At 42.0% G+C, this 24,285-nt stretch overlaps 2 protein-coding genes across 3 annotated transcripts in view; both read right to left on the minus strand.

The window, feature by feature from the left end:
- Positions 1-1,671: 1,671 nt before the first annotated feature.
- Positions 1,672-10,390, minus strand: BLOC1S4 (biogenesis of lysosomal organelles complex 1 subunit 4). 2 transcript variants are annotated; one of them, XR_010303754.1, is made up of 6 exons: positions 10,064-10,390; positions 8,507-8,578; positions 7,459-7,560; positions 6,061-6,195; positions 4,123-4,219; positions 2,535-2,623 (listed from the first exon to the last, which is right to left on the minus strand). XR_010303754.1 is itself a non-coding variant. In XM_064150096.1 (5 exons), exons 1-5 carry the CDS (start codon positions 10,274-10,276, stop codon positions 2,525-2,527), a joined length of 621 nt encoding a protein of 206 aa, XP_064006166.1. In that variant the 5' UTR covers positions 10,277-10,378; the 3' UTR covers positions 1,672-2,524. The 2 variants fall into 2 exon arrangements, 1 of the variants encoding a protein (XP_064006166.1); XM_064150096.1 differs by lacking the exon at positions 4,123-4,219 and having other exon boundaries at positions 1,672-2,623; positions 10,064-10,378.
- A 2,127-nt stretch (positions 10,391-12,517) lies between these two features.
- Positions 12,518-24,285, minus strand: part of PARD6G (par-6 family cell polarity regulator gamma) — a 74,369-nt gene continuing 62,601 nt past the window's right edge. The window contains exon 3 of the mRNA XM_064150097.1: positions 12,518-15,363. Coding sequence (XP_064006167.1) covers positions 14,504-15,363 — 860 coding nt within the window. The 3' untranslated portion in view covers positions 12,518-14,503. The remainder of the gene's footprint in view (positions 15,364-24,285) is intronic.

Raw genomic sequence — 24,285 nt, forward strand, 5'->3', positions numbered from 1 at the left:
TCCCTCTCTGGAGACAATCAAGACCCACCTGAATGCATTCCTATGTGATCTGGTATAGGTGATCCTGCTCTGGCAAGGTTGGACTGGATGATCTTTCCAGGTCCCGTCCAGCCCCTAACATTCTCCAATTCTGTTTAATTGAGTGCTACTGTTACTAGTTTTCTTTCTTGGATCCCAAGCAAAAGGAGAAAGAAAAACATTGTACAAAGATGCAAGGACAGCTTTTGAGGTGCAAGAATATTGGTATCAGCAGATTTCTAGATTTGCAGATGGCAAAACCAGCAAATATTGAGCCTAATTTATAGTATGGTTGTTACTGGGTTTACACTAATACAAAGCAAGAACAGCAGATAGACTAAAGAACAGTCTATGAGTCTTTCTTTACTGAGTGTGAACACTTGGGATTTATTATGCTATTCCTGCCTGGTGAGACTGACCATGAATGAAGAGATAGCTAAGGTAGCAAAATTCTACTACAGAGTGCATGAGTGAATCTTGTCAGCATAATGGTTTGATCTTAGAACTTTTCTAGACTACAGTTCACAAGTTGTGACCCTGTTATTCTGTATCATTTAGAAAGGAGCAGCACAATTTACTGTTTGTACTTTTGTAGCATTTCCTGAATAACTCTTCCATGCACTACTATCCATTACTTTCAGTAACAGAAATATTTCCAACAGAGAGGAAATAGTTCCAACAGAGCTAGTTTGGAACTAGCTGTTCCAAAGATAGAACTTCAATTTTCCAACCAACTACTTTAACACCAATGCCCACTACAGAATATGTGACTTTCTTCTCCTATTAATAACATGAGCAATATTGTATGACAAACTCTCAGCTGCATAAGCTTCTTGAGATCTTTATTATTTGGATATCTTAAATTATATCACCTGTTTAAAAATAACTGCATTTTAGCTCCATTCACCAGAGGGCAAAGTTGTTTTGTGAGCAGCTGATTCAAATTTTTTTAGTAATATTTGGATGAGTGTGTTTAACAGCATTTGGAAGTAGCCTTATGTTGCCACACTTAATTATAGGCACGTTGCTTCATTAGATTTCACTAAGGAGTGATAAACCTGCAAGGATTATTTATGCAGAAAGGAGGTACCACACCTTTTGGAAACACAACTGTTGCTACAGTGGAACATCTAAATAGTGAAATACTTATGAAAGAAAGGGGTATGGGAGAGGAGCCACCTTCAAAGTCATTTGTCTGTTCCTTTCTGCATGCTTAACATAGAGTTTAGATAAATAATCACAAGTAAACAGTAAATGTTACCTTAGAACTGCTTTTGTAGTCTACTAATTTCAACTTCACAGTCTTTAATTTTTCCTAAATGTTGCTTCAGATACTGTTGAGATCCTGGATCCTTCTGCTGTTAGGAGACAAGTCCATTTGCTTTATCTATTAATATATAATCCTTCCTCTGTGATTGCATAGCATTTTCTGTACTTGCAATACAAAATCAGCAGAGATGGTGTCATTTCCCTAGTGCATTCCTTCCTCCTCTGAAATGGGAATGTGGCTATTTCTGGTGGTTTACAGTGGCAGTGAAACAGCAGTGGTAAAGTTGGCCAGAAGAATACAACAATGAGGCCATATGCAAAAGGTTCTCAGAAAGAATGGTGCACTGTGAGATGGTCAGGTGAAATACAAGACCACAACAGGGGTTAGGGAGTTATTAGTTTATTGATGATATACTCACACTGCAATCGGTACGGGGAGCCCCAGTAACCACATGGAGGGTTGTGAGGGAAAAGTGGACAGTCTGGTCAGGTACCTGATGGAGGCTTCATCCAGGAACATCTTCCTCCCTCAGTTTACCATACTTTTTCTTTTTGACAGCAGATTTTATATATACCATGCCCACCTGGTTACACATCAAATGATACAATGCTGCACTAATTATAACCTTGGGTCACTGTGACTGATGGTCCATCAGTGTGGGCAGAATGTCTGCTTAGTGAACTGTGACTAGATCACAAGCACTAACACATATTCTTGACTTCCCATCAATCTTCTGACTCCTCCCCTTGCAACCTGGACACCCCAATACTGCGTATTTCTCTGTACAAACTGCAGGGATCCTGCTTCAGAACTTGCAGAGTAGATGCTTATGCATAGTTTTTCTTTCATCTCAGCACATTAGGAAAAAAAAGACAGATATCCTTGCAGTATAGCTATATACACTTGCAGCAGTACAGTTATTTTTATGTTAAAAAGATTTACATATAAAATTATGTTTCCTATTACTTCCCTATTAAAAAAAATACTCTAATGGATAAGTAATTCTTAAATTCCTTCTCCATTATAATCTGAAAAATCTATACTGCATTTAGGAAGACCTGAAATAACATACAGAAACAAGGATTACCTGAAAATACTGCCTGAAGGAAGACAATCAGAATGGCAATATGCCATTGGTAATGTTCAGAAATGCAACTATTTTGAGGTGGGCATTTCTTTTGTTCATTTGGCTGTCTCTGTTCTGGCCGATTCGTATCAATCCCATAGCAAAAATCATCAATAAGGTGCTTCATTAAGGCAAGGAAAGTAGTCTTCAGTCTTGAAGAGGACTGGAGGTTCATAGAGGGCCTGTTGTTGTCGTGAAGATGATGATTTCTGCAAATTAGATACGTGTTTATTTTTTGCCTTCTTAAAAGCATGAGTTTCAAAACAAAGCCTACAGAACTAAAATGTAAAATGAGCAAAGTTTTAAAGGCATATCTCCTCAGACAGATGAATTTTTTATCATAGTTCAGCTGGGTCTGGCATACTCTTAATGCCATTGTCCTGTGACATTCCATCACCCGAACAAAGTTAATCCTGGAAAATGTATGACATGCCTGCTTTGCACGAGCCAAACACATCATGATGTCGAGTTGATAGTATAGTCACTGTAACCTTCATCCTCCCAAACCCATGTACTCTCCACTCCAGCCCTTAGGTGCTCTTCAGCCACTAGCTAACCCTAGCCTGTGTTCTGACATACTTAAAAGTCTTCATATGGAAACACACCTGGCAAATATTTCTCCCAGAGAAGGTTGCTGCTCCTGCTGAGCTGCTTCATCAAGTGTATGTTAGCATATATGTACTACATGTTACATGTTATGTCATTACCATTAAAAAGAATATGTTAGTGGACTGGAAAAGAGCTGTTGCACTGTTTTATCAAGAAAAGTATACATGTTTCTTTTAAATATTAACTGCACATTGTTTTGCTATACCAAATGGGTAATTTAAAGAGACCAAAGCAAGGACCACTGCTGACCATCGTGCCAGCCACCTTGCATACAAATGGCACTGCACACTGCCCGAGTCTGTTTTCAATTTATGGTCTTAAATAGAAGGCTTAGAATCAAGACTTTGTTCATTAAAAATTGTTTTGGACTACTAAAACGACCTTGATTAACTATGTTGTAGAGGCTCTCAGTTTGTCTGCAGAATTCTTTGGGTACTTTTTTGCCAGTCTGAAATGAGGAAACTAAGACTTATAATCAATAATAGGTAAAAGTGTACCAAATACCATTAATATACTTGGAGATTGGAATGTTTTGTTAGTACCAATATGAAGATATGATTAAGCACACCTATGAAACAGCTATGTTGATTTCTTCCAATACTGAGTTAACTGTATACTAGTGCTTCATATGAACTAAGAATGTATTCTCTTGTTCTATTTGAAATTGTTGATTTAGGACACTGAAGACAGATTTGTCTTTAACTTTACAATACTATTCACTTATCTGAACTAAGTTTATTTTGCTATTCAAGTTCTAATGAAATAAAAAATATCTATAAATAAAGGATGCTATCCCTGTTGCCTGTATCAGAAATTTTGCCAAATGTAAAAGCAATCCTTGAAGTCAAAGCTCTGCTTTACAGTGTTACTTCCTATCCCATACTGCCTTATGGGAAAACCCCTTGCAAGGAAGGGAAACCAAGGTCACAGGTATTCTGAATCCATGACACTGATTTAACAGGTGCTTTATTTGCATACACGTAAGAAGGGGGAAATTTCAGTCCAGTGAGGAAATTCACAGGTAGGCACAGTATGCACAATTGCCTAAGGACACACTTGTGATTAATTAATTTTGCAGCTGCTTAGCAGACATTTTTACCTTTGGAGAGAGTCTACATCCTTAGTGTTATCAGAAGTCTTACAGTACAGTACTTTACTCTGCCTGATATTCAGAAGGGAAGAATTTAGGGCAAAATCTGAAAGCAAGAATACACAGCTTGATAAATACAAAATATATCCTTTGTGTAAAGAAATAGATACATTTAAATCGGAAGAGAGTGAGAGGACTTGACTAAATTCAAGTTGGAGCAGGAAAATGTGAATTGCAGCTACAGTGAAACTCTTGACATCAGTACAACCTTCTTTTCCAAGGCACCAATACATTGGGTAAGCTAGTTTCAATGCTAGGCATGAGGAGAAATCTCTTCCAGCACATATATTTGCACATGCTTGTGTTTAGTACTAGAGAAAACAGACAATGTACCATGCAATGCCCAGTATTACTGTGACCTACCTTTTAGTTCATCAATTAACACCACTAAGTTCCAAGTGCTGGTTTTACTGCTACCCATACTCAACCCAAGAAACCAGTGGACATGGCAGCTTCAGCTTGATGATACTTTCAAAGACTTTTTGCCCCATTAACTATGGAAAGATTGCTAAGCTGACAAAGTGTTCCCATGCAGTGATAAAAAAAGCACTTCCTTAGAACTTTCAAATGGCTCAACTGAAGATTTCAGTTCTGTGGTTGACAAAAGTTTTTAGAAACGAAATGGAAAACACTGCTGAATATTCCTGAAGGCAAATGCCGCAGTTGTTTGGTTGTGTAACTGGCTCATAACAGCAGCTTTGTGATTCTTTTTGAAAGAAAAATGGCATCTCTAAAATTGCAAACATCAAAGAAAATCAAGGAATGAGAAGTCAGTTAACTTAAAGACTGCACAAAAAACAGGAGTGAAGAACAAGTTTAACAGAACAAAGGGACATAGTCTCAAGTTGTGTGCTGGCGGAGGTACAGGTTGGATGTTAGAAGAAACTTGACAGAGAGAGAGTCATTTGAATGGGCTGCCCAGGGAGGTGGTGGAGTCACCATCCCTGGAGGTGTTCAAAAAAAGACTGGATGAGGCACTTAGTGCCATGGTCTAGTTGATTGGACAGGGCTGGGGGATAGGTTGGACTGGATGATCTTGGAGGTCTCTTCCAACCCGGTTGATTCTATGATTCTATTGGTTTCATGAACCGAGTCTTAAGCAGACAATGCATATACATTTTATAGCTATTTCTTCCTCTACAGCCACACATGCTTGCAGTATGTAGGAACACAAATACCTCAAACAGCCACAACCATCTTCCTTGGCCCCTTTGTAGGCCTGCTTTACTTCAGCATTCTCACCAGGATGAGTTACAACAGGATCAATGTAGAAAAAGATAAAGAATCTGGGAACTGAAGACACATGGAGGAGTACCTAGAAATGGTGGACTGACAGGTGATGCCAAGAAGCATCAGGTGCTCAGAAGAGCTTTAAAATAAACTTAATCTTAAAAAAAAAAAGTCACAGAGGAACTGAAGGTTAACAGAATGCTTACATTATTACAGAACTGTGTGGATTGAGTAGAAATATAACCTTTATTTTAAAAACATTGCAATGTTAAGCACTATTCCTCACATGGTATTATTCATGCAGCATGATACCTTGTCTTGTCTGTATAGGCTCTTCCTACTTGCTTCACAAGCCATCAAGCATGGTTTAATATAGACTTGTGTATTATTGTGCTTTTTGTTCCCTCCACACTCTCTTCTCCACCTGTTCAGCCTTACTTTGGCCAAGTTATGCAAATCATAGTCAGAATTAGCGATTTTTAAGTCAGAGGTGGCGTGTTACTTTTTCTAAATTAAGTCTCAGAAGTTTGCAAAAATCCTAATAAAGTATACAGAAGCTTAAATTTAGGTATGTGTAGCAAATTTACTTTTTCTTTAATCACCCATTTTGGTAAGCAGAGCAACTCAGCTGGTCATATGGCAACCATAGGTACTTACGTTAAGGAAGGATGGCATGCTGATTGTGTGCAAGAGTTTCTTGAAGGTGTTTGGAAAAGCTCCAAGGTCTGTTTCTGCCTTTATCACCCGTTCTTCCAGTCCATCTACACTATTTCCAACCATCTTCACAAAAGCCTAGTGAGGAAAAAAACAACCAACCAACAGAATTCAACTTTTTCATCGACAAATTAAAACAGAATTACATACAAGGGTGACAACTCCATTGTTTAAATAAGGAGTCAAAACCTCCATGCTATACTCCCCTTCCACCTACAGCAAGTCTGGTGCCTTTGTAAAAATTACTTCAGATGCTCACAAGATTGTAAAATCAGGTTAAATCTCATAAAACAATCAGTAGTCCTTTTCATTTTTATCTTTTGAATAATCTATTTAGATTTCCATCTGCCTTTCTATTGAAAGCTGCATCAGGAACAGTGTGGCCAGTAGGACAAGGGAGGTTATTCTGCCCCTGTACTCAGCACTGGTCAGGCCACACCTTGAGTACTGTGTCCAGTTCTGGGCCCCTCAATTCAAGAAAGATGTTGAGGTGCTGGAACATGTCCAGAGAAGGGCAACAAAGCTGGTGAGGGGCCTGGAGCACAAATCCTATGAGGAGAGGTTGAGGGAGCTGGGGGTGTTTAGCCTGGAGAAGAGGAGGCTCAGGGGTGATCTTATTACTGTCTACAACTACCTGAAGGGGCATTGTAGCCAGGTGGGGGGTGGCCTCTTCTCCCAGGTAACCAGCAATAGAACAAGGGGACACAGTCTCAAGTTGTGCCAGGGTAGGTCTAGGCTGGATGTTAGGAAGAAGTTCTTCACAAAGAGAGTGATTTCCCATTGGAATGGGCTGCCCAGGGAGGTGGTGGAGGCACCGTCCCTGGGGGTCTTCAAGAAAAGACTGGATGAGGCACTTAGTGCCATGGTCTAGTTGACTGGCTAGGGCTGGATGCTAGGTTGGCCTGGCTGATCTTGGAGGTCTCTTCCAACCTGGTTGATTCTATGATTCTAAGGATCTGAATCACAGTTTTGAATTCTTACCAGAGGTCAATAGAGCTCTCATTCTCTTAACAGCTCCTGGGATATTAACTTTGATAGGCATTAAAAAAAACCAGAAACAAAATAAAAAGAAGGAAAAAGTGGTCCTACTGCCTTGCTTCGAGCACTGTATAAACAAAAAACTGTTTCTAAAAGAGGTATTTTGTTGTAGAATCCCCCCACAGCCTCCATGAATAGCTCTCTTTATTAACCCTGAAGCATTGAACCCAGATTAGACACGGAGAGCAAAACGAATCCAAGTCCACTCCAAGTGCATGCACGCACAGTAAGAGCACATCACTGTGGAAGGATTCTTCCTTCCTTTAGGAAATGGAACACATCTAGAAGATACCAAATGCATACCTCTAGCTTGTCAATCTTCCTGTATATCTGCCTCATCTGTGTAGCTTTTGTGTAAATCTGAGGTATGCTCTCATTGACGACTTGAGAGGAATCACTTCGAATCTAAAGATGATCCGGAGAAATAACACAAAATAGGTTGAATAAAACAAAATGTTTAGTAGATTTCATGCTGGAAATTAGAATTATGCTTCAATTAACTGATTATAACTCAGAGTTTAAAAGGATTATATAAGTTTAACAACAGTAAATTAAAACTAATAAGCTTACTTCTTTGTACAGTTTAGCAAGTGACTTCGAAGAGAATTTATTTTGCATAGGCAAATATTTGCCTTTATAATTATATGAAAAATAGGCTGCTTCAGCCTTATGAGAACTGACAGATGGAGCATTTCCCAAGACATACTAAAGAATCAAATACATTAAAATGTTTACTTAAATTTTACTACCGGAACATTTCTCCAACTCTGCTAAAAAAAAAGTCAGGGGAAAAGAATCTTGTTTTATTGATATAAAAGTCCTCATATAGCAAAGTTCCCCTGAAAGTAGTGCAGAGAATCACATGTGCTACACTTTATAAGACAGCCTGTATGCCACTGTCAGCTTATAGGAACTCGCTCAGTTCCCTGTGTGAAAACAAAGCTGCCTTTCTGATGAAAAGGCTCTCCAAAGACAAACATAACTTTGGAGGTTTGGGAACTCTGATTAGATACTTTGATTACAAAAAGCAAAGACAATGTCTTTATGTATTTTAAAGTAGAATATCACATTGTTCTTTTAAACATGTGTCACTGTGTCATTCAAAATGGGATCCATATACGTACATGGGCAAAGATGTATTTTTGTATTTGACAGTATTCTGACATTAAAGTTTGATAGTTTTCATCTGTGAGTTACCCAATTATCAAAAAGAGTTATCTACTTAACAAATGTGGTTTCATACTGGAAACTTCTTAAACCAAAGGCCACTTCCTATCTCATTTGAAAATGCAAAACCACATTGAACTGTATTCTGGCTTCAAAAACACAACTACACGCAAGTGATACACACCATGTCCAGCATTCCCACAAATTCATCCACTCTGGTCAGCAAATCTTCTAGACTCTCGTCTAAGCTTTCTATCTGCAAAACAGAAATACTTCAAAGGTTATCTGAAAACACACTCCCCTTTCCCAAGATTCTCACAAACAAAACCTCTGAGTACAGACACCAGCCAGACTAAACTCAGCCTGAACAGAGGCACCGTCCCTGGAGCTGTTCAAGGCAGGATTGGACGTGGCACTTGGTGCCATGGTCTAGTTGACTGGATATAACAGTATCACAGTATCATCAGGGTTGGAAGAGACCCCACAGATCATCAAGTCCAACCCTTCCTTTACCACAGAGCTCAAGGCTAGACCATGGCACCAAGTGCCACGTCCAATCCTGCCTTGAACAGCTCCAGGGACGGCGACTCCACCACCTCCCCGGGCAGCCCATTCCAGTGTCCAATGACTCTCTCAGTGAAGAACTTTCTCCTCACCTCCAGCCTAAATTTCCCCTGGCGCAGCCTGAGGCTGTGTCCTCTCGTTCTGGTGCTGGCCACCTGAGAGAAGAGAGCAACCTCCTCCTGGCCACAACCTCCCCCTCAGGTAGTTGTAGACAGCAATAAGGTCACCCCTGAGCCTCCTCTTCTCCAGGCTAACCAATCCCAGCTCCCTCAGCCTCTCCTCGTAGGTCTTGTGCTCAAGGTCTCTCACCAGTCTTGTCGCCCTTCTCTGGACACGATAGGGCTGGGTGCTAGGCTGGACTGGATGATCTTGGAGGTCTCTTCCAACCTGGTTGATTCTATGATTCTATGATTCCAAGTTTTTCCATCTCTTGTCTGTGTTAAGCACAGGTGACCAAGCTTGTACTATTCTAGAACATAGAATAGTTTTGGGTTGGAAGGGACTTTTAAGTCATCTAGTCCACCACCTCTGCAGTGAGCAGGGACATCTCCATCTAGGTCAGGTTGCTCAGAGACCCATCCAACTCGACCTGGAATGATCTACGAATGGAGCTTCTAACACCTCTCTGGGTAACCTGTGCAAGTGTTTCACCACCCTCATTGTAGAAAATGCATATCTAGACTACATTTTCCCTCTTCCAGTTGAAAACCATTACCCCTTGTCCTACCAATACAGGCGCTACTCAAAGCTATACTCATCTTTCCTGTAGGCCCCCTTTTGAGCACTGAAAGGCTGTTACAAGCTCTCCCAGGTGCCTTCCCTCCAGGCTGAACGACTCCAACTGTCTCGGCGTGAGGCCATTCTCTGGATACCTTATTTAGCACAGAACTGCACCGAGGCCATACAACCAGTGCAGGAGTCTAAGCCTTCCCGCCTGCATAGGCAGCCGAGCTGCCTCGGAGAGCTGCCCTCCGGGGCCAGCCCTCGCCGCCCAACCTGCTCCCCAGCGCGGCCGGCGCAACCTCGCTCCGTGCGCGGGACATCCGCCAGCAGCACTGGGCCGAGCCGAGCGGCTCGTAGGGAAGGTTCCGCCGCTGTTCCCCCTTCTCAAGGAGCCCGCCAAGCCGGTGCGGTGTGAGACATCCACCCGCTCCCCCGAGGCGCGTCCGTCCCTCACCTGCTCGCTGAAGAGGCTGCGGTCAGCCAGCAAGTACGCAGAATAGGCGGCGGCGGTGGCGCTGAGCGACGCCTCCACGGCGTCCTCGTCCTCCGGTTCGCCGAGGCCAGAGGCGCTGCTGTGGCTCTGGGAGACGTGCCCGCTGTCCGCGCCGGGGCAAGAGCCCGGCGGGTCGGCTCCAGCCTCCTCACTCTGCCCCGCAGCCGCCGCCATGTCTCCGCCACCAGCCCGGTCCCCCCCGGGCTTCCCAGCACGGCGTCAGGCGGCGCCGCTGCCGCTCACGTGGGCGAGGCGGGTCCGGCGCAGGCGCACTCGGGGCGGGCAGGCAGGGCCAGCAGCCGCCCCCATCTCCGCCCCGGAGCGGCGGGAGCGAGCGCTGCTGCTGCTGCTGCTGCTCTCTGCGCATTGAGGCGCCAGCAGCCGCTGCGGCGGTTGGAGCGTGGCGCTCCGCAGAACGGCAGGGGCCGCTCGCCTAGGAGCTGCGCCCTACCTCCGTCGAGTTCCTGCCGTGTGCCGATCGAGTCAAGAACAAAAGGTGGCCCCTTCTGCAGGAAGGCTTGCGGAAGGTTTGCCCTCTAAGGAGGACTAACGGACGTGCCTCTGTTCGCTCAGCCACGGGAGATTAATGCCCCGTTTAACCATTTGGTAACCCAAAGGACCTCCATGTACAAAACCGGAACGGCTCAGTCTGTTTCCACACTGAAGTTTCTGCTGGTAGCAGTTGAACTGGGAAGGGATTTAATCTTAAAAAGACATCTAGTATCAAACAGCTTCAGTTATCAATATGGTACATGCAAAAACAGCACTTGCTCCCTGCCAGCTGATGCAAATAAGCACAAAATGTTTGCAAATGAGCAGAAAACATTTGCAAGCCTCAAGTTGTTTTGCAAAGTGTTAGCTGCCAATACATCAATAGTTTGCTGTGCTTAGTTTGTAACTCGTCTTGGGTACAAGACTTTCATGCTGATGATGTGTGAAATACAACTTCTGTTTTGTACCTGTCAGGGTAAGTTGGAAGCATTGGGATATTTTGTGGTAGCACACTTTGGACAGCCATGCTGAGCAGTCTCCAGGCAAAGGCAGTGTGGCAGAGGATCACTAAGGGCTTTTCCTGAAGAGTCAGCACTATCCTAAGGCCTCAGAGCCATAAAATCATAGAATCAACCAGGTTGGAAGAGACCTCCAAGATCATCCAGGCCAACCTAGCACCCAGCCCTAGCCAGTCAACTAGACCATGGCACTAAGTGCCTCATCCAGGCTTTGCTTGAACACCTCCAGGGACGGTGCCTCCACCACCTCCCTGGGCAGCCCATTCCAATGCCAATCACTCTCTCTGCCAACAACTTCCTCCTAACATCCAGCCTATACCTACCCCGGCACAACTTGAGACTGTGTCCCCTTGTTCTATTGCTGGTTGCCTAGCAGAGAAGGCCAACCCCCACCTGGCTACAACCTCCCTTCAGGTAGTTGTAGACAGCAATGAGGTCACCCCTGAGCCTCCTCTTCTCCAGGCTAAACAACCCCAGCTCCCTCAGCCTCTCCTCATAGGGTTTGTGTTCCAGGCCCCTCACCAGCTTTGTTGCCCTTCTCTGGACACATTCCAGCACCTCAACATCTCTCTTGAATTGAGGGGCCCAGGACTGGACACAGTACTCAAGGTGAGGTTAGAAGCAAGCCAAGCTAGGAGTAGCATAGCAAACTATATGGGTCTTATGGGAATCAGTAAAGCAGTGCCCTTTACTAAAAGCATTACTTGGAAAAACCATGGAAGGAAACTTGGTATCACTAACACCATCTGAAGCAATCTAACCCTGTTCCAGTGTAGTGGTTTAAGGCTTATTGGAATATTCTAATAAGATAAATGGGTAGTTACCTGAATGTTCAGTGCAAAATCTAACTATATCTTTATTATTCTTTTACAACCAATGATCAAGTCTGTAATCATTGGCCAGTTTGCTGAGAGGTATAAAAAGCCAATGTATAGGCCAACTTGTTCTTTGTTGCTTTTGGACACTGGACACTTCTCTCCTCCACACTAACCTTAACTGACCAGGTAGCAGATGAGCCTTGCTGGTTGTTTTCTACCTGGAAAGAGAAAGGGTGGCCTTGGTCTCTTCTGGGCTTTCTTTGTCTGGGGGCAGGGGGGTAGGATTTGATTTCTGTGCTATTTCTAAATTGTGTACAATTGTAAATACACATGTATATGCTTGTAAATTTAGCTTTGCCACAAAATACAGCTTTATCTTACTTCCAATTTGCCTGAGCTGGTCCAGTAAATTTTAAATGGGGGTAGGGGAAGGGGTGGGGGGACAAGCTGAGAAGTTCCTAACCCACCACAGCCAGTACAAAGGACAGTATTACTAAAATGGTTGTATTTTTCTAAAACAAGTCTCAAAATCAGGTATCCCGTTTCCACAGAACAGTGTGATGTAGCATACTGAGAAAGACATAGCATAGAAGTAAGACAGTGCACATTTTATTGCAGACAGGTCACATTTTCATCAGTTAAATAAGATAAAACGAGTAACTTCAGGCAGACAAATCCTCTTATTCATAAAAGTAGTCTTATTTAAGGTGTAACAAAATTTTCCTGATAAAATGGTCTGGATTGACCAAAGCACATCCAGCTACTCTGTTTTTTTTACTGCACCAATAATCAGATTTTTTTTTTTAAATGAAAACCTTTGGTAAAGAACAAGCACAGTTTTCAGATGAACAGGATCAATGTTCTAGTCTTACTGTGCTGGGAATAATACATACAGCTCTATAATTGCTGCGATACCTAAAAGTTTTAATTAGAGTAAGTGAAAGAATTAAAATATTTATTTTTAAAGCAAATCTAAAAGAAATATACTAAGTTCAATGTCCCAAACATATTTAACAAAGAGAAGACGACTGGTTGTTCCACAGGTATCCTCAACTGGCGACAATGAATTAGTCCACACATTCTTTGTCCAGCCATTACAGATTCCAAAATGGAATGCCTTTTTTTTTCCTCTCCAAACCAAGACTTCTGAATTTTCATATCCATATAATATTTAAGAAATGTCTATTCCACCATATTAAAAAAATCAAACAAACCTTTAATGTACTACAAAGTTAAAAACAAAAAGAAAATTACACAAGCTGAAAGTAGAAAAATACATTGTAAAACATTTATATTTTGTTCCTTACACTGATCAAGATATAATAAAATACTTTAGATTAGACCACTTTCATAAATTCATGACATTTTCAGAAGCAGACAGTTATTGAGACTCAACAGTCACTGGTTACCCACTAGCCAGCAGCCAGTAAACACGCCTGACCATTGCAAACATCCAGGTATTTTATGTTCCTACAAATCCTGTGTAGGTGCTAAGATTTATTATTAGAAAAGTCCAAAAATAACAGAACTATTCTAAGTTAAGTTTGACAGTCAGTCCACATCCCTCCTCACTAGAGCGACTAGCCAGTATTTCTAAGGAAATGCCTCTGTGTATTTAGGTTGCCCCAGAGATACAGCAAGCACTTGTGCCAGCTCTGAGACGATAGTGAGAGCCCTAGCACACTTGTCCATGTCTGCTTGCATCCCTAAAATTCACATGAACCATGATACTGAAAAACAGAGATGATGGGGAGGAAAAAAAGAGAGGTATTATCTAATAAATATCAGAGAAGAATACATTTACACACAAAATGGTGCTGAGCCTAGCTCTAAGTCCTTGCTGTGATGCTCTCCTTTCCCCGTGCAGCACATGCGTGTGCTGCAGGCAGGTCTGCCTCTGACCAGAGGGTGGTGCTGATCTCACAGTAATGACAGCAACGTCCACCAGCATCATCTCCTTAGGTCTATAAAATATATATATATATGTGTGTATCTCGTTTCACTTGGAAAATGGATTTGCAGCATCTCCCTAATATTCTTACTACCCGAGTAGGAAACTGCTACTTTTATAGAGCTTGTCTGGATTAGACATAAGGTTGGAAGCATGGTGTAAACAAGTTAGCGGAAGGTCTGTATGTAACAGCCAAAATTCAGATGGCTATTAGAAGAAAGCCAGATTCCACTTCAAATAGACATTTCTGTTACTATTAAAATCTAATTCATATACATGCATGTATAAATACATCCACCCATGCATTCAAATCCACGTATGTAGCACTGCTATTGGTAGCCTCGAAGACTGCTGAGATTTATACCAACTAAACCAATTCCGAGTTCTCACTTTGGGGCTGGGGCATAAACCAGGTTTGACAGTGGCTTTCTCCTGACAAATTTTTGCAGTGCACTGGTTTTATGTCTAACTCCAGATTCCACTTTTCTTAGAAAGCAACAAATTTCTGCACCCATGAGGTCTATGAGAATATCAGCTCTCTGTTTTGTGTGCACAGTATGTTTCAAGAGTCAATTGTCCCAATTGGCACTTAAGACTGAAAGGATAGTTGCAGGAATTGCTACTAAAGTGTAATGACTGTTCCATCCTCCTCAATACCTCCTCTGGGGATAACCAGACTGTGTCGGGGATCAGTTTTTAAGGAACTGAGTAATTTGTGGATGTTGCCATTGCTTTCTCGTCCAGAGTTGTTGTTGAGCACCAGGTCCCTTTGAAGTCTGTGGCTAAGGCTGCTACCATTGATTCGAGAGAGGCTACTGGAAGTAAGGCTGTGCAGTTTAGGAATGTGCTGTGGCTCCAGACCGCCCTCGATGACTATGTCAGCCTCTTCATCACTCTCCATTTCATCAGGGTGGAAGTTCTGCAGCACGTGGGATGTGGACAAGCTATGGTGACTCGCAGTGCTGTCTGTAGACTGGCCAGAGCTACCAGACGTCCTACTGCTTCGGATAATATTGTTCCTCTGGTTCGCTGGCTTGACCGTGATAATAAGATTATGGCTGTTGGCAATCATCATGTCTGTGACTTGGTCAAGAGTCTTTCCTGCTACTTCAATGCCGTTAACTTCCAGGACTTCATCATTGACAGCCAGCAAGCCTGTGCTTTCTGCTAAGCCTCCAGGAACCATGCGGGAGATGAAGATACCAGGTACTTTCTCTAGTCCATGAGGAGTAACCCTTACGCTGGTGCCATCGCGAATGTAGAAGCCTAGGGGTTTTTCGCAGCCGTGCCGATACAGCCTCACTCTCCTGTGTGTTTCAGGCAGGATGTCCACGTCGATGATGGAGGACACTGGTCTGAAGTCATGCGGCATGCTAATGTTGATGTGAGGGCGCCGGCGAAGGTTGTCATTGCGGAGAGTCACCAGAGCCTTCTTCTTCCTCGATAGCGTGTTGGTCCCAAAATTGCTGTAGTCCACTTCATCTGAAAAAGAAACAGTACCAATTGATCAACCCAGTGGAGAATAATTCCTCTTGAACCTGGTTCGGTGAGGCTACGCTCCTAGCAATACAGAAGAAGTCACATTAGTTCTTCCACTTACTCTAACCTTTGTTTTGCTTTGTGTCTATCTGCACATCATTCAGAATGAGTTTTCAGTTCCTGTCCTGTTTTGAGAGAAAAAGGCTTCTGATTCTTCTGTTGTCAGCTGTGCAGAATGCAATTACTTGCAGCTGCAGTCTGACACACCACCTTAGACACCAGGCCAGATTGTCACAGTTGGACTACAATTTTACATGTATGTCTCGAGTGGGCAAGGAACGCATACACATTCCTAGCCTAAAAACTCTGAATCAGGGAGCATTTTAATATCTGATAACTGACAGCAGACCATAGGTACAAACATGAAAGCAGAATGTGAAAGAGTAGCTAGATGGATTTTTAACCTAGGCCTTTTAGTAAGGGATTTGCATTAATATGCATCTCTCGGCGCAGCACTCTTCTGTCTGGAATATTTTACTCCACGTCAGCTGAATTTGACAGCAATAAGAAGTGCTGCCAAGTACCAAAAAAGTTCAGTGCAAGCAAGTGGCCCAGCACAAAGAGAAGCAGGAAGAAAGGAACTGCTCTGTTGCCTAGCCCATATGCTAAGGATCATAGGACAAATATGAACTTGCACACACACTCCTGCACTTGAGGGGAAGATCCACAGGAATCACCCTTTCTAGGGTCTACTGTTAAGGAACTGTTTCAGTATTTTAGTTTCTATGGCAATATCTCAAGGGCATGTGCAAAGGGATCAGCTTTAAATCAGCCAAGTAACATGCCATGTTATGCCATAAAAGAAGCTCATATTGTGCTTTGCATAAAAAAATACTCAGAAAGCTTTAGTGCATAAAATATGTCACTGCATTTCACATTAAAAAACACTGTGCATGTTTTAAACATGAATCATGCAGTAGCTACAAAATTATTTGACTAGGAGTTTAAGCATGCCAACACTTCAGGTAAAGTAACAGATTTTCTGTTGATTCTACTGTTGAAGAGGAGCAGTAAAATACAATAGTACAATTACAGAACTGTCACTAGGAATTTTTTTTCTCCAACAAATGAATCTTGTGTAGTAATAGTTTAAGAAAGTAAGACAATACCTCCACCTGATAAAGGAGGGTGTGGGGTAGGGGGTTGTGTGAGTAAAAATTGTAATGACATTTTTCTGTCTTGCAAGGTCTCCTTTTCAAGTCAGCTTTCAAAGCATATTATTGACAGACTTCAATTAAGTGACATTAAGTCACACAGCTCAAAGAACAGCAACCTGATCTAACTGCAGGGTGTTTGGATTAGGCTGGAAGGAACCTCTAGAGGCCAGCTAAATTTTCTGTGATCCTACACAGACCTTTGGATTGGAAAACAAACAAAAAAAATCATTTTCTGAAATCAGGAAGACTATTTCTGCATTCTTCTATAACTTATTTACACTGGCTATGTAACAGGACAGCACAAGGCATCTAGAAGGTCATCCCAAAGGAGAAGCTTCTGTGAAAAACATAGGCCTTGGACAAGTTGGTTGTGTTTAACTTCACACTTGCCTCTTCTTTCTGCTTCCAGGCTGTTCAGAGCCATACCACCTGCACGGGCCCTAGATGTTACTTATACTGGTGAGGCACAGGACTCAGTAAAAAACACTCAAACCCAAGAAGCTCCCAACTGATTCCTGGGACTGTATTCATAGCCAAGACAACGACCATGTGGAGATGGCATCTTCTCAACAGTGCTCACCTGGTGAGCAGAGTCAGTGCAGTATCTAATTCTTTTGAATGCAGGAGCCACTTGCACCAGCCAAAGCCAGCTATTGTTCCTTTTCTTTCATATACATGCACATAGACTAAGTTTTGATGGATGATTTTGAAAGTTGGCAACAAATACTTTTTCCATGTAAATGATGTGTCCACATGAAATGCAACTTGGGAATGCAAATTCAGAACCAAAATTCTCCCTCACTTGAAACACAGCACTGTAGGATAGTGCCCTACCTTAAAGCCCAAGATAGCCTTGACCTCAAAATTAAGATGGCAATTAAAATTACACATAAGTTTGTGTTTCTAAGGCTGTCTCTTACAGTACTGGCAAACCAAACTCCAAACAGGAGACTCGAAGACTCAAAGTTAGGTTGACAAAGTGTGGTTTATGGCACTGCAGGTAAAATGAAACATATGTGCTAATGATCCATTTGCTGGAAACACCCAGGCGACCGCTCCTTTGTCTTCTCTACGTTCACACTTTAATAGTGAATTACTCTTAGGCAGACTGCAAAGGCTTTACCAAATAATTAACCTGGGAAAATTTGTTGGCAGCACTTCACCCTAAATTAACAACCCAGAAAGTTAATTCTTGCAATATACAAGTTTGTGATGATCAAGTCAGCAATGTCACAGGAGAAGTATGATGTCCTCCACGTACACGCAGGCCATTTCTGAAGCAGTTTCATTTGGCTGAACCACCACTAAGGCAGTGGGACAAAAGAAGTGGTTGTTTTGTGCCTGGTGACCTCCTCACCTGTGCTCAGACCACTAATCTGTCTCCCCAGATGATTGCCAGCATTCCTGACCTCTGAGCAGCTTCAAACAACCACCTCCTTTAATAACAAGAAGCCCAGCTTACCAGGAAAATGCCATTTTTTCCCTCCTCTAAACATGAACCAGGCAGAAGCAGGGAACACATGACAAGTGATATAGGCTACTTGCAGTGTTGGACATTGCCTATTCTTTGATTTCAGAGACGGATTTTTTTTTAACATGATCTATGTCCTGCTGATGACTAGAATTTTTGTTCTTAAAACAATGGTGGGCATTACTTTCCATCTCTGACCCTAAACACGGTAACATAGGAGAAAAAAGCCTAAAACCTACTAAAAGTTGAAGAAATAAGAGCTAACTTGGAAAGCTGCTCAGAAAAACACACCAGTTAACCCTATTTTCTGGAAAAAAGTTTAAGTATGGAATAAACACTCCTTGAAAATATGGGAATTATTGCATTACTTGTATTGCAAATGAGCTGCTCACTAGCAGCTACACTTGACTGGGACATCGCCTTAAAATAATAAACCCCAAAATCAACCAACAAAAAACCCCAAACAACCAAAAACATACCCCCCAAAAAAATCACCCTACCCCTCCCCACACCCACAGAACAAGCCAGCTACCACCACATGCTATTCAGAACCACAACTCTTCCTGCAGCAATAAAGCAAAGTTTAACATCAGCTGTTGCTGTGGCAGCAGAAAGTCATCAGTTCTTAGCAAAATGAAAACAAATTCCCTTCCTCATGAGCGAGCTGAGAGAGGTCAGCCAACATCACTCACTTTTATCAACTACAGGGTGGTCACACAGTGCTGTATTATCTCTTTCCACTAATACACTGCTCAGGTGGCATGTGCCAGACTGAAATGAGAACTGTATCACTGCATAATTTACAATTATACACTTTTCATGAAGCTCAGCAGTCTCCTGTCAGGTTTTCAGTTTCTCAGCATATAGGATTTCGAGCAGAAATGTCACTTCAGCTAATGAAACAGACTGTGCTTGATACCAGGTCTTGCTGAAGACCAGTATATACCAAATGGTACTTGCAGGTGACTGAGAATTCTTCTAGATGCTGAAGATGAAACCTATTTCTCAGAATGGGGTTGATTACATAGAGCATTTCACGTACAAGATGTAGTGATCTCAGAGGGAGATGTACTATGAACTAGACAGAGAAAACCACTGAACTTTGGAAGATTTGGACCTGAATTTCACATGTGCCCATAATTTGCTTCCTACTAAAAATACTGCTCCAGTAAAAAGTGAAGAACAACATTTACCACAGTTGGAGAAGGGCTCCTCAAGCTTTCCAGTTCTTTCCTACTTGAAACTGCAACCCAAAGCTACACAAACTCCTCTGTAGACACTGAATATTGTTGCAGCTTCCCCCCCCCCCCAAAAAAAAAATCAGGTTATGGTACATTCTAAGAAACATTTTGTTATCTGACAATGAGTTACATAAAACCTTAAGCATTTTGACTGAACCTTTGCATCCTTTCTGTTAATATGGTGTTGGGCTTTTTCATTGTTTGGGTTTTTGAGACTGTGGGTTGGGGTTTTTTTTTTTGTGGTTGTTGTCTGTTTAGTTTTGGTTAGTTGTTAGGGTATTTTGTGTTTATGTTTTTTGGGGGGTGGGTGGTGTTGGTTTTGTATATAAATAGAGTTGTTACTACCTACTTACCTAAGGACCCTTCTGGTAAAGATCGCTACAGATCTCTCTACAGAGCTGTGCTCACCTTCTTGACAAAAGTGATGGTTATGCTTCCCCCTCCCCAAAATGGTAGAACTACCTCCACTTGTCCAGCAATGGAAAACTCATGAAAGGTTTTAATTTCCAAGCATTGATATTTTGCTATTAAAAAACAAAACTTCCATGCAAAAAACAAACAAACAAACAAAAAAATAAGAAAAGAAAAAAAAAAAAAAAAAAAAAAAAAAAAAAAAAAAAGCAAAACCCAAACCCACAGGAAAAAAAAAGCAACAAAAAAAACCCCAAACAAACAAAAACAAACCCAAAGCATATCTGGAATACTATAGATGATGACATCTTCAGCTTAGTCTTCTAACAATTCTGTAGTTGGCCTCTGACTTTACAGAATATATTATTATCCCTTCCTGGTGGGCATTGTGAATCCTATCCTTAAGTCACACAGTATATAACAGCAGAGTGTATTTAAAGGGCTAGTTAGAGAAGGAAAACTGCTTAGAGCATCTGGTTGTAGCCAAAAAAGTATTGTGTTTCTTTAATTTACATGAAACAAGAAATTATAGACCTTCTGAAAAAAACCACCAGGAGCACCACTCCCACTGCTTGGACAGCTGCTTTTCATAGGGACTGACTGCCAGATGAAATACCAAAGCTTAGCCAGATAAGATTGTATAAACAAGCTAAATTCCACAGAGAAGCAGACTGCCAGGCTCCTATAGGCAAGTTCATTTCAGACTCTGCGTTTTCGGTGTACATGCACTCATGGCTTATTATTTCCTCTGGGAACTGTGGAACGTTAGTTGACAGCTCTGGAAAGTACTTCAAAGACAAAATTACTTCCAGTAGGGAGAGCAGCACTTCAGGCAGCTTGGGAAGGAGGCCAATGAATCATTAATAGTGACGGGTAACCCCTCCATCCAACAGATCCCTATTACTGAGCATTCAAATTAGCAGCAATCATAAAACCGTTTCAATGGAATGTGTCATGTTTAACTCTCTTACCTTTCTCTGATCCAGCTACAAAACACTGCCCATGCTTGACTCAGGTTGCATTCAGTGTATGTGTTTTTTTTTTCTTCCAGAAAGATCAAACCCAAAAGCATTTGTGAAAGCAATCAGACACAAATAAGCTGGCAGTCCCTCATCTGTGACCTGCAAGGCTGACCACATGCAAAGGGATTTAAGAGGAAACAGATATGAAGTGAACTATGACTTGGGGACAGGTCCAGTGCCAATATCACTCATCAAGGAGTATTTAATAGGGTGAAAAATAAGGTTCTCTGAATGCTAACATTGCATTCTGTGGGCTGCAACAGGAATATTAAAAAAACAACTGTCAGTGCTGCCAGTAATCTTTGGGTAAACCGATCTGAGAAACACACAATAAAGTAGCTGCAGTTGCTATGTCACTGAAAGTCAAGTAGCATATCCTACACATGTACCGACACAAACTCTCTCCTCTCTCTCTGTCTTCATCTCACAGTATTTGGACACAATCTCACCAACATTTAGGAGACTAGAATCATAGAACAGTTTAGGTTGGAAGGGACCTCCAAGATCATCTAGTTCCAGCCCCCTGCCATAGGCAGAGACACCTCCCACTAGAACAGGTTGCTCAATGCCTCACCCAACCTGGCCTTGAGCACCTCCAGGGAAGGAGCATCCACAATCTCCCTGCGCAATCTGTTCCAGTGCCACCCTCACTGTAAAGAGCCTCTTCCTAACATCTAGTTTAAATCTCCCCTCTGCCAGTTTAAACTCATTACTCCTCATCCTGTCATTACAAGTCCTTGTCAAAAGTCCCTTCCCAGCCTTCCTACAGGCCCTTTTCAGATACTGGAAGGCCACTGTAAGGTCTCCTTGAAACCTTCTCTTCTCCAGGCTGAAGTGCCCCAACTCTCATAGCCTGTCCTCACAGCAGAGCTGCTGCAGCCCTCTGATCATCTTTGTGGCCCTCCTCTGGGCTCGCTCCAACAGTTCCATGTCCTTATTGTGTTGGGGGCTCCAGAACTGCACACAGTACTCCAGGTGGGGTGTGAGGAGAGCAGAATAAAGGGGCAGAATCCCCTCCCTTGCCCTGCTGGCCACACTGTTCGTGATGCAGCCCAGGATACGGCTGCTGTCTGGGCTGTGCACATGCCGAGCTTTTCATCAGCCAATCAATCTGAGCAACACAAGTGTGTCAGTCTTCTCTCAACACATTAATACACTTAAAACCCTCCTTCAAGAAAGTGAACTTTAGTTCTTTTGTTCAGTGTGCTGCTTCAAGCAAAACTACAATTGCATTAGGTCCAGACTCTCTTTACCATGTCAGATATGTAAGAAATATTTTTAGGACATTTGCCTTGAGGATGGAGACAATTCCTTCGGAATCTAGCCTGCACTGGTGGTGTGGCCTCCTGCACTTCTCACTGCTTGTCATCAGAGGCCACTGTTCCCTTGCTGAACTTTACTTCTTTGTCTCATTTTTCTTTTTGACTCGCTGCACTGCTCCAAAGTAGCAAAAGCTGTTGTTTGACTTGCAAGTTTCCCCACGGAACGAGTGAAACCGTCGAGAGAGAAGAGTGCTACCAAATATAAGACCCACATCTGTACCTCAAAGCTATCCTTGCCCTCAGAAGCATCCAAACCCATCTCCCCAAACTAGCCCAAACTTCAGTTACAGGACTCTGAATTTCACAGGTGAAATTGGGGGTTGTGTTTACTATGATTATTATAATCTTCATGAAGTTTTGGAGATGACTTCTCTTCTCTAAACCATAACAGAAACAGCCCTTTTCCCTATGTTTCCTTCCACAAACCACATTGTGCCAAGGTTATGTTATCACAGCACTAGAAAATTGTGAGTTCTGAACTTTGACTTTGTTGTTGTTTTGGATTTTTAAAAGTATTAGTTAATATTTCCCTTTTCCTGCAGGGAATTGGTAGGAAGCTGGAGGAAGTCATTTCTGTCTTGCACATCTCAGCCATCAATCATTACGTTCATGCCAAAGCTGCAGGTGCTGCTATGGAAACTTTACTGGTGGGATGGTTTCCCAGGCCAGTCAGTGTCAAGCAGACACCCAACATGAGTAAAGGGTTGCTGATGCATGCAGACAGTAATAGCTTCACCTGCAAGCAGCACTCCCGCTGGCTGAAGTCTGACAAATGAATCCTATCATCATGCAACAAGTAACTCCCAACAGCCATCAAAAATTACATTTGCTCAGCTGGTGGTATCAAAATGGGAAGATTATCAATACTATTCAAAGATGCTTAGGAAAAAAAAAGAATAATAATAAAAGATACAAACATCTCAACCCCCAAAGCCAACATTCAACAACTGTGATGACTATCATTTCAGGTATTCATCATTGTAAACTTAAAGTTATTAAAAAGCAACCTTTTAATTATTTTATTTTACCCATTCCATTTCTGACCTGCAAACAACAAACTCTTCTATTTACTCAGAGAAACAGGCAGCTCAGGGGAGTGCCACATACTCCTCACACACATATGCAAAAGGGAATCTCCAAACCAAAATGAAGCAAAATGAAAGACCAAACTAATAACTCTTGCTATGCCAAAAATCTTATTAATGACAAAAAAGTCTTATTAATGACAAAAAAAGGGTAGATTCTATTAATGATTTAATATTGAATGCAACTGTTTCCCAACTGGTATTAGAAAAAATACTTTTTGTACAAAGCTAAGAAGGGTAGAGTTGACAGATTAGACCGAAGAGCAAATTCAGGAGACCAATTCTGCTTTTCAGAGCAGCAGTATTTAGAGAAACTCAAGATCATATTAACTTGAGATACGAGTTTTGTACTTCTGTCAATAAATAAAATTTGTTGTCTCAGAGTAGTCACGAAAGCTGCAAATGAATGAAGCTTGGAAAGGCAGCATAAGGTCAGGCAGTAGAAAATAAAGGTAGTGTATTTGTACTGGAGTATTTACACAGCCATAGCTCAAAGGAAAAGGTTTCAAGGATCTACAGAACCTAGACAGAACCATTATCCTACAGACCCTGATAATAAAACAAGAGCTTTTTCCTCCTGCCAGAATTGACTTTGTCAGTACTGAAAGCCATTTCAGGGCTCTGCTCAACAGGCAACAGAGGCTAGCCACCCTGAAAAGGCAGGACCTATATTAGCTAGCTAACAGCTTGTAGTTTATCCAAGGGAAGCTGACTCTAATCTGGTATTTCACACTCCCTCCTGCAGCTTTTTGCAGTACCCTTGCGTTCTCTGCCAGGTGCTCTCCTCCTCTTCAGCTCAGAGTAATCCTCCCTTCCCACTTAAAAGCAAGACTGATAGCAAATAAAGAATCCTCTATTATCCTGTGTTCTTGTAACCACATTTCTGTAGCATGCAAGTGGTTCTTCTGCTTGAAAGGAAAATATACCCTAGAGCTTGGAGTACTAGAAGCTTATTCAGAAGTGACTATGGAGGCATTCAATTGTTGCAAATATTAAATCTGTGAGATACAAGAGTATTACCAACACAGATTGCTTTCTGTTCTGAAGCAGTTCTTTCTCATGCATTCTTTAGCTGAGTAACACCTTATTCATCCTAAACTAGTTCAGACAGGCAAGCTAGGAAGTGCCTTTTTGCTTATACTTCTAAGTTCCCAGT

The sequence above is a fragment of the Pogoniulus pusillus genome, chromosome 10 (genome assembly GCF_015220805.1).
Source record: "Pogoniulus pusillus isolate bPogPus1 chromosome 10, bPogPus1.pri, whole genome shotgun sequence".
NCBI lineage: Eukaryota > Metazoa > Chordata > Aves > Piciformes > Lybiidae > Pogoniulus > Pogoniulus pusillus.

Excerpts from the sequence above, each read along its gene's own strand:
- BLOC1S4 (XM_064150096.1), bottom strand. The coding sequence starts at position 10,276 with ATGGCGGCGGCTGCGGGGCAGAGTGAGGAGGCTGGAGCCGACCCGCCG. Across the intron at positions 8,579-10,063 it reads GCAGCCTCTTCAGCGAGCAG|ATAGAAAGCTTAGACGAGAG; the intron begins GTGAGGGACGGA and ends TCTGTTTTGCAG. Across the intron at positions 6,196-7,458 it reads GGAAGATTGACAAGCTAGAG|GCTTTTGTGAAGATGGTTGG; the intron begins GTATGCATTTGG and ends TTTCCTCACTAG.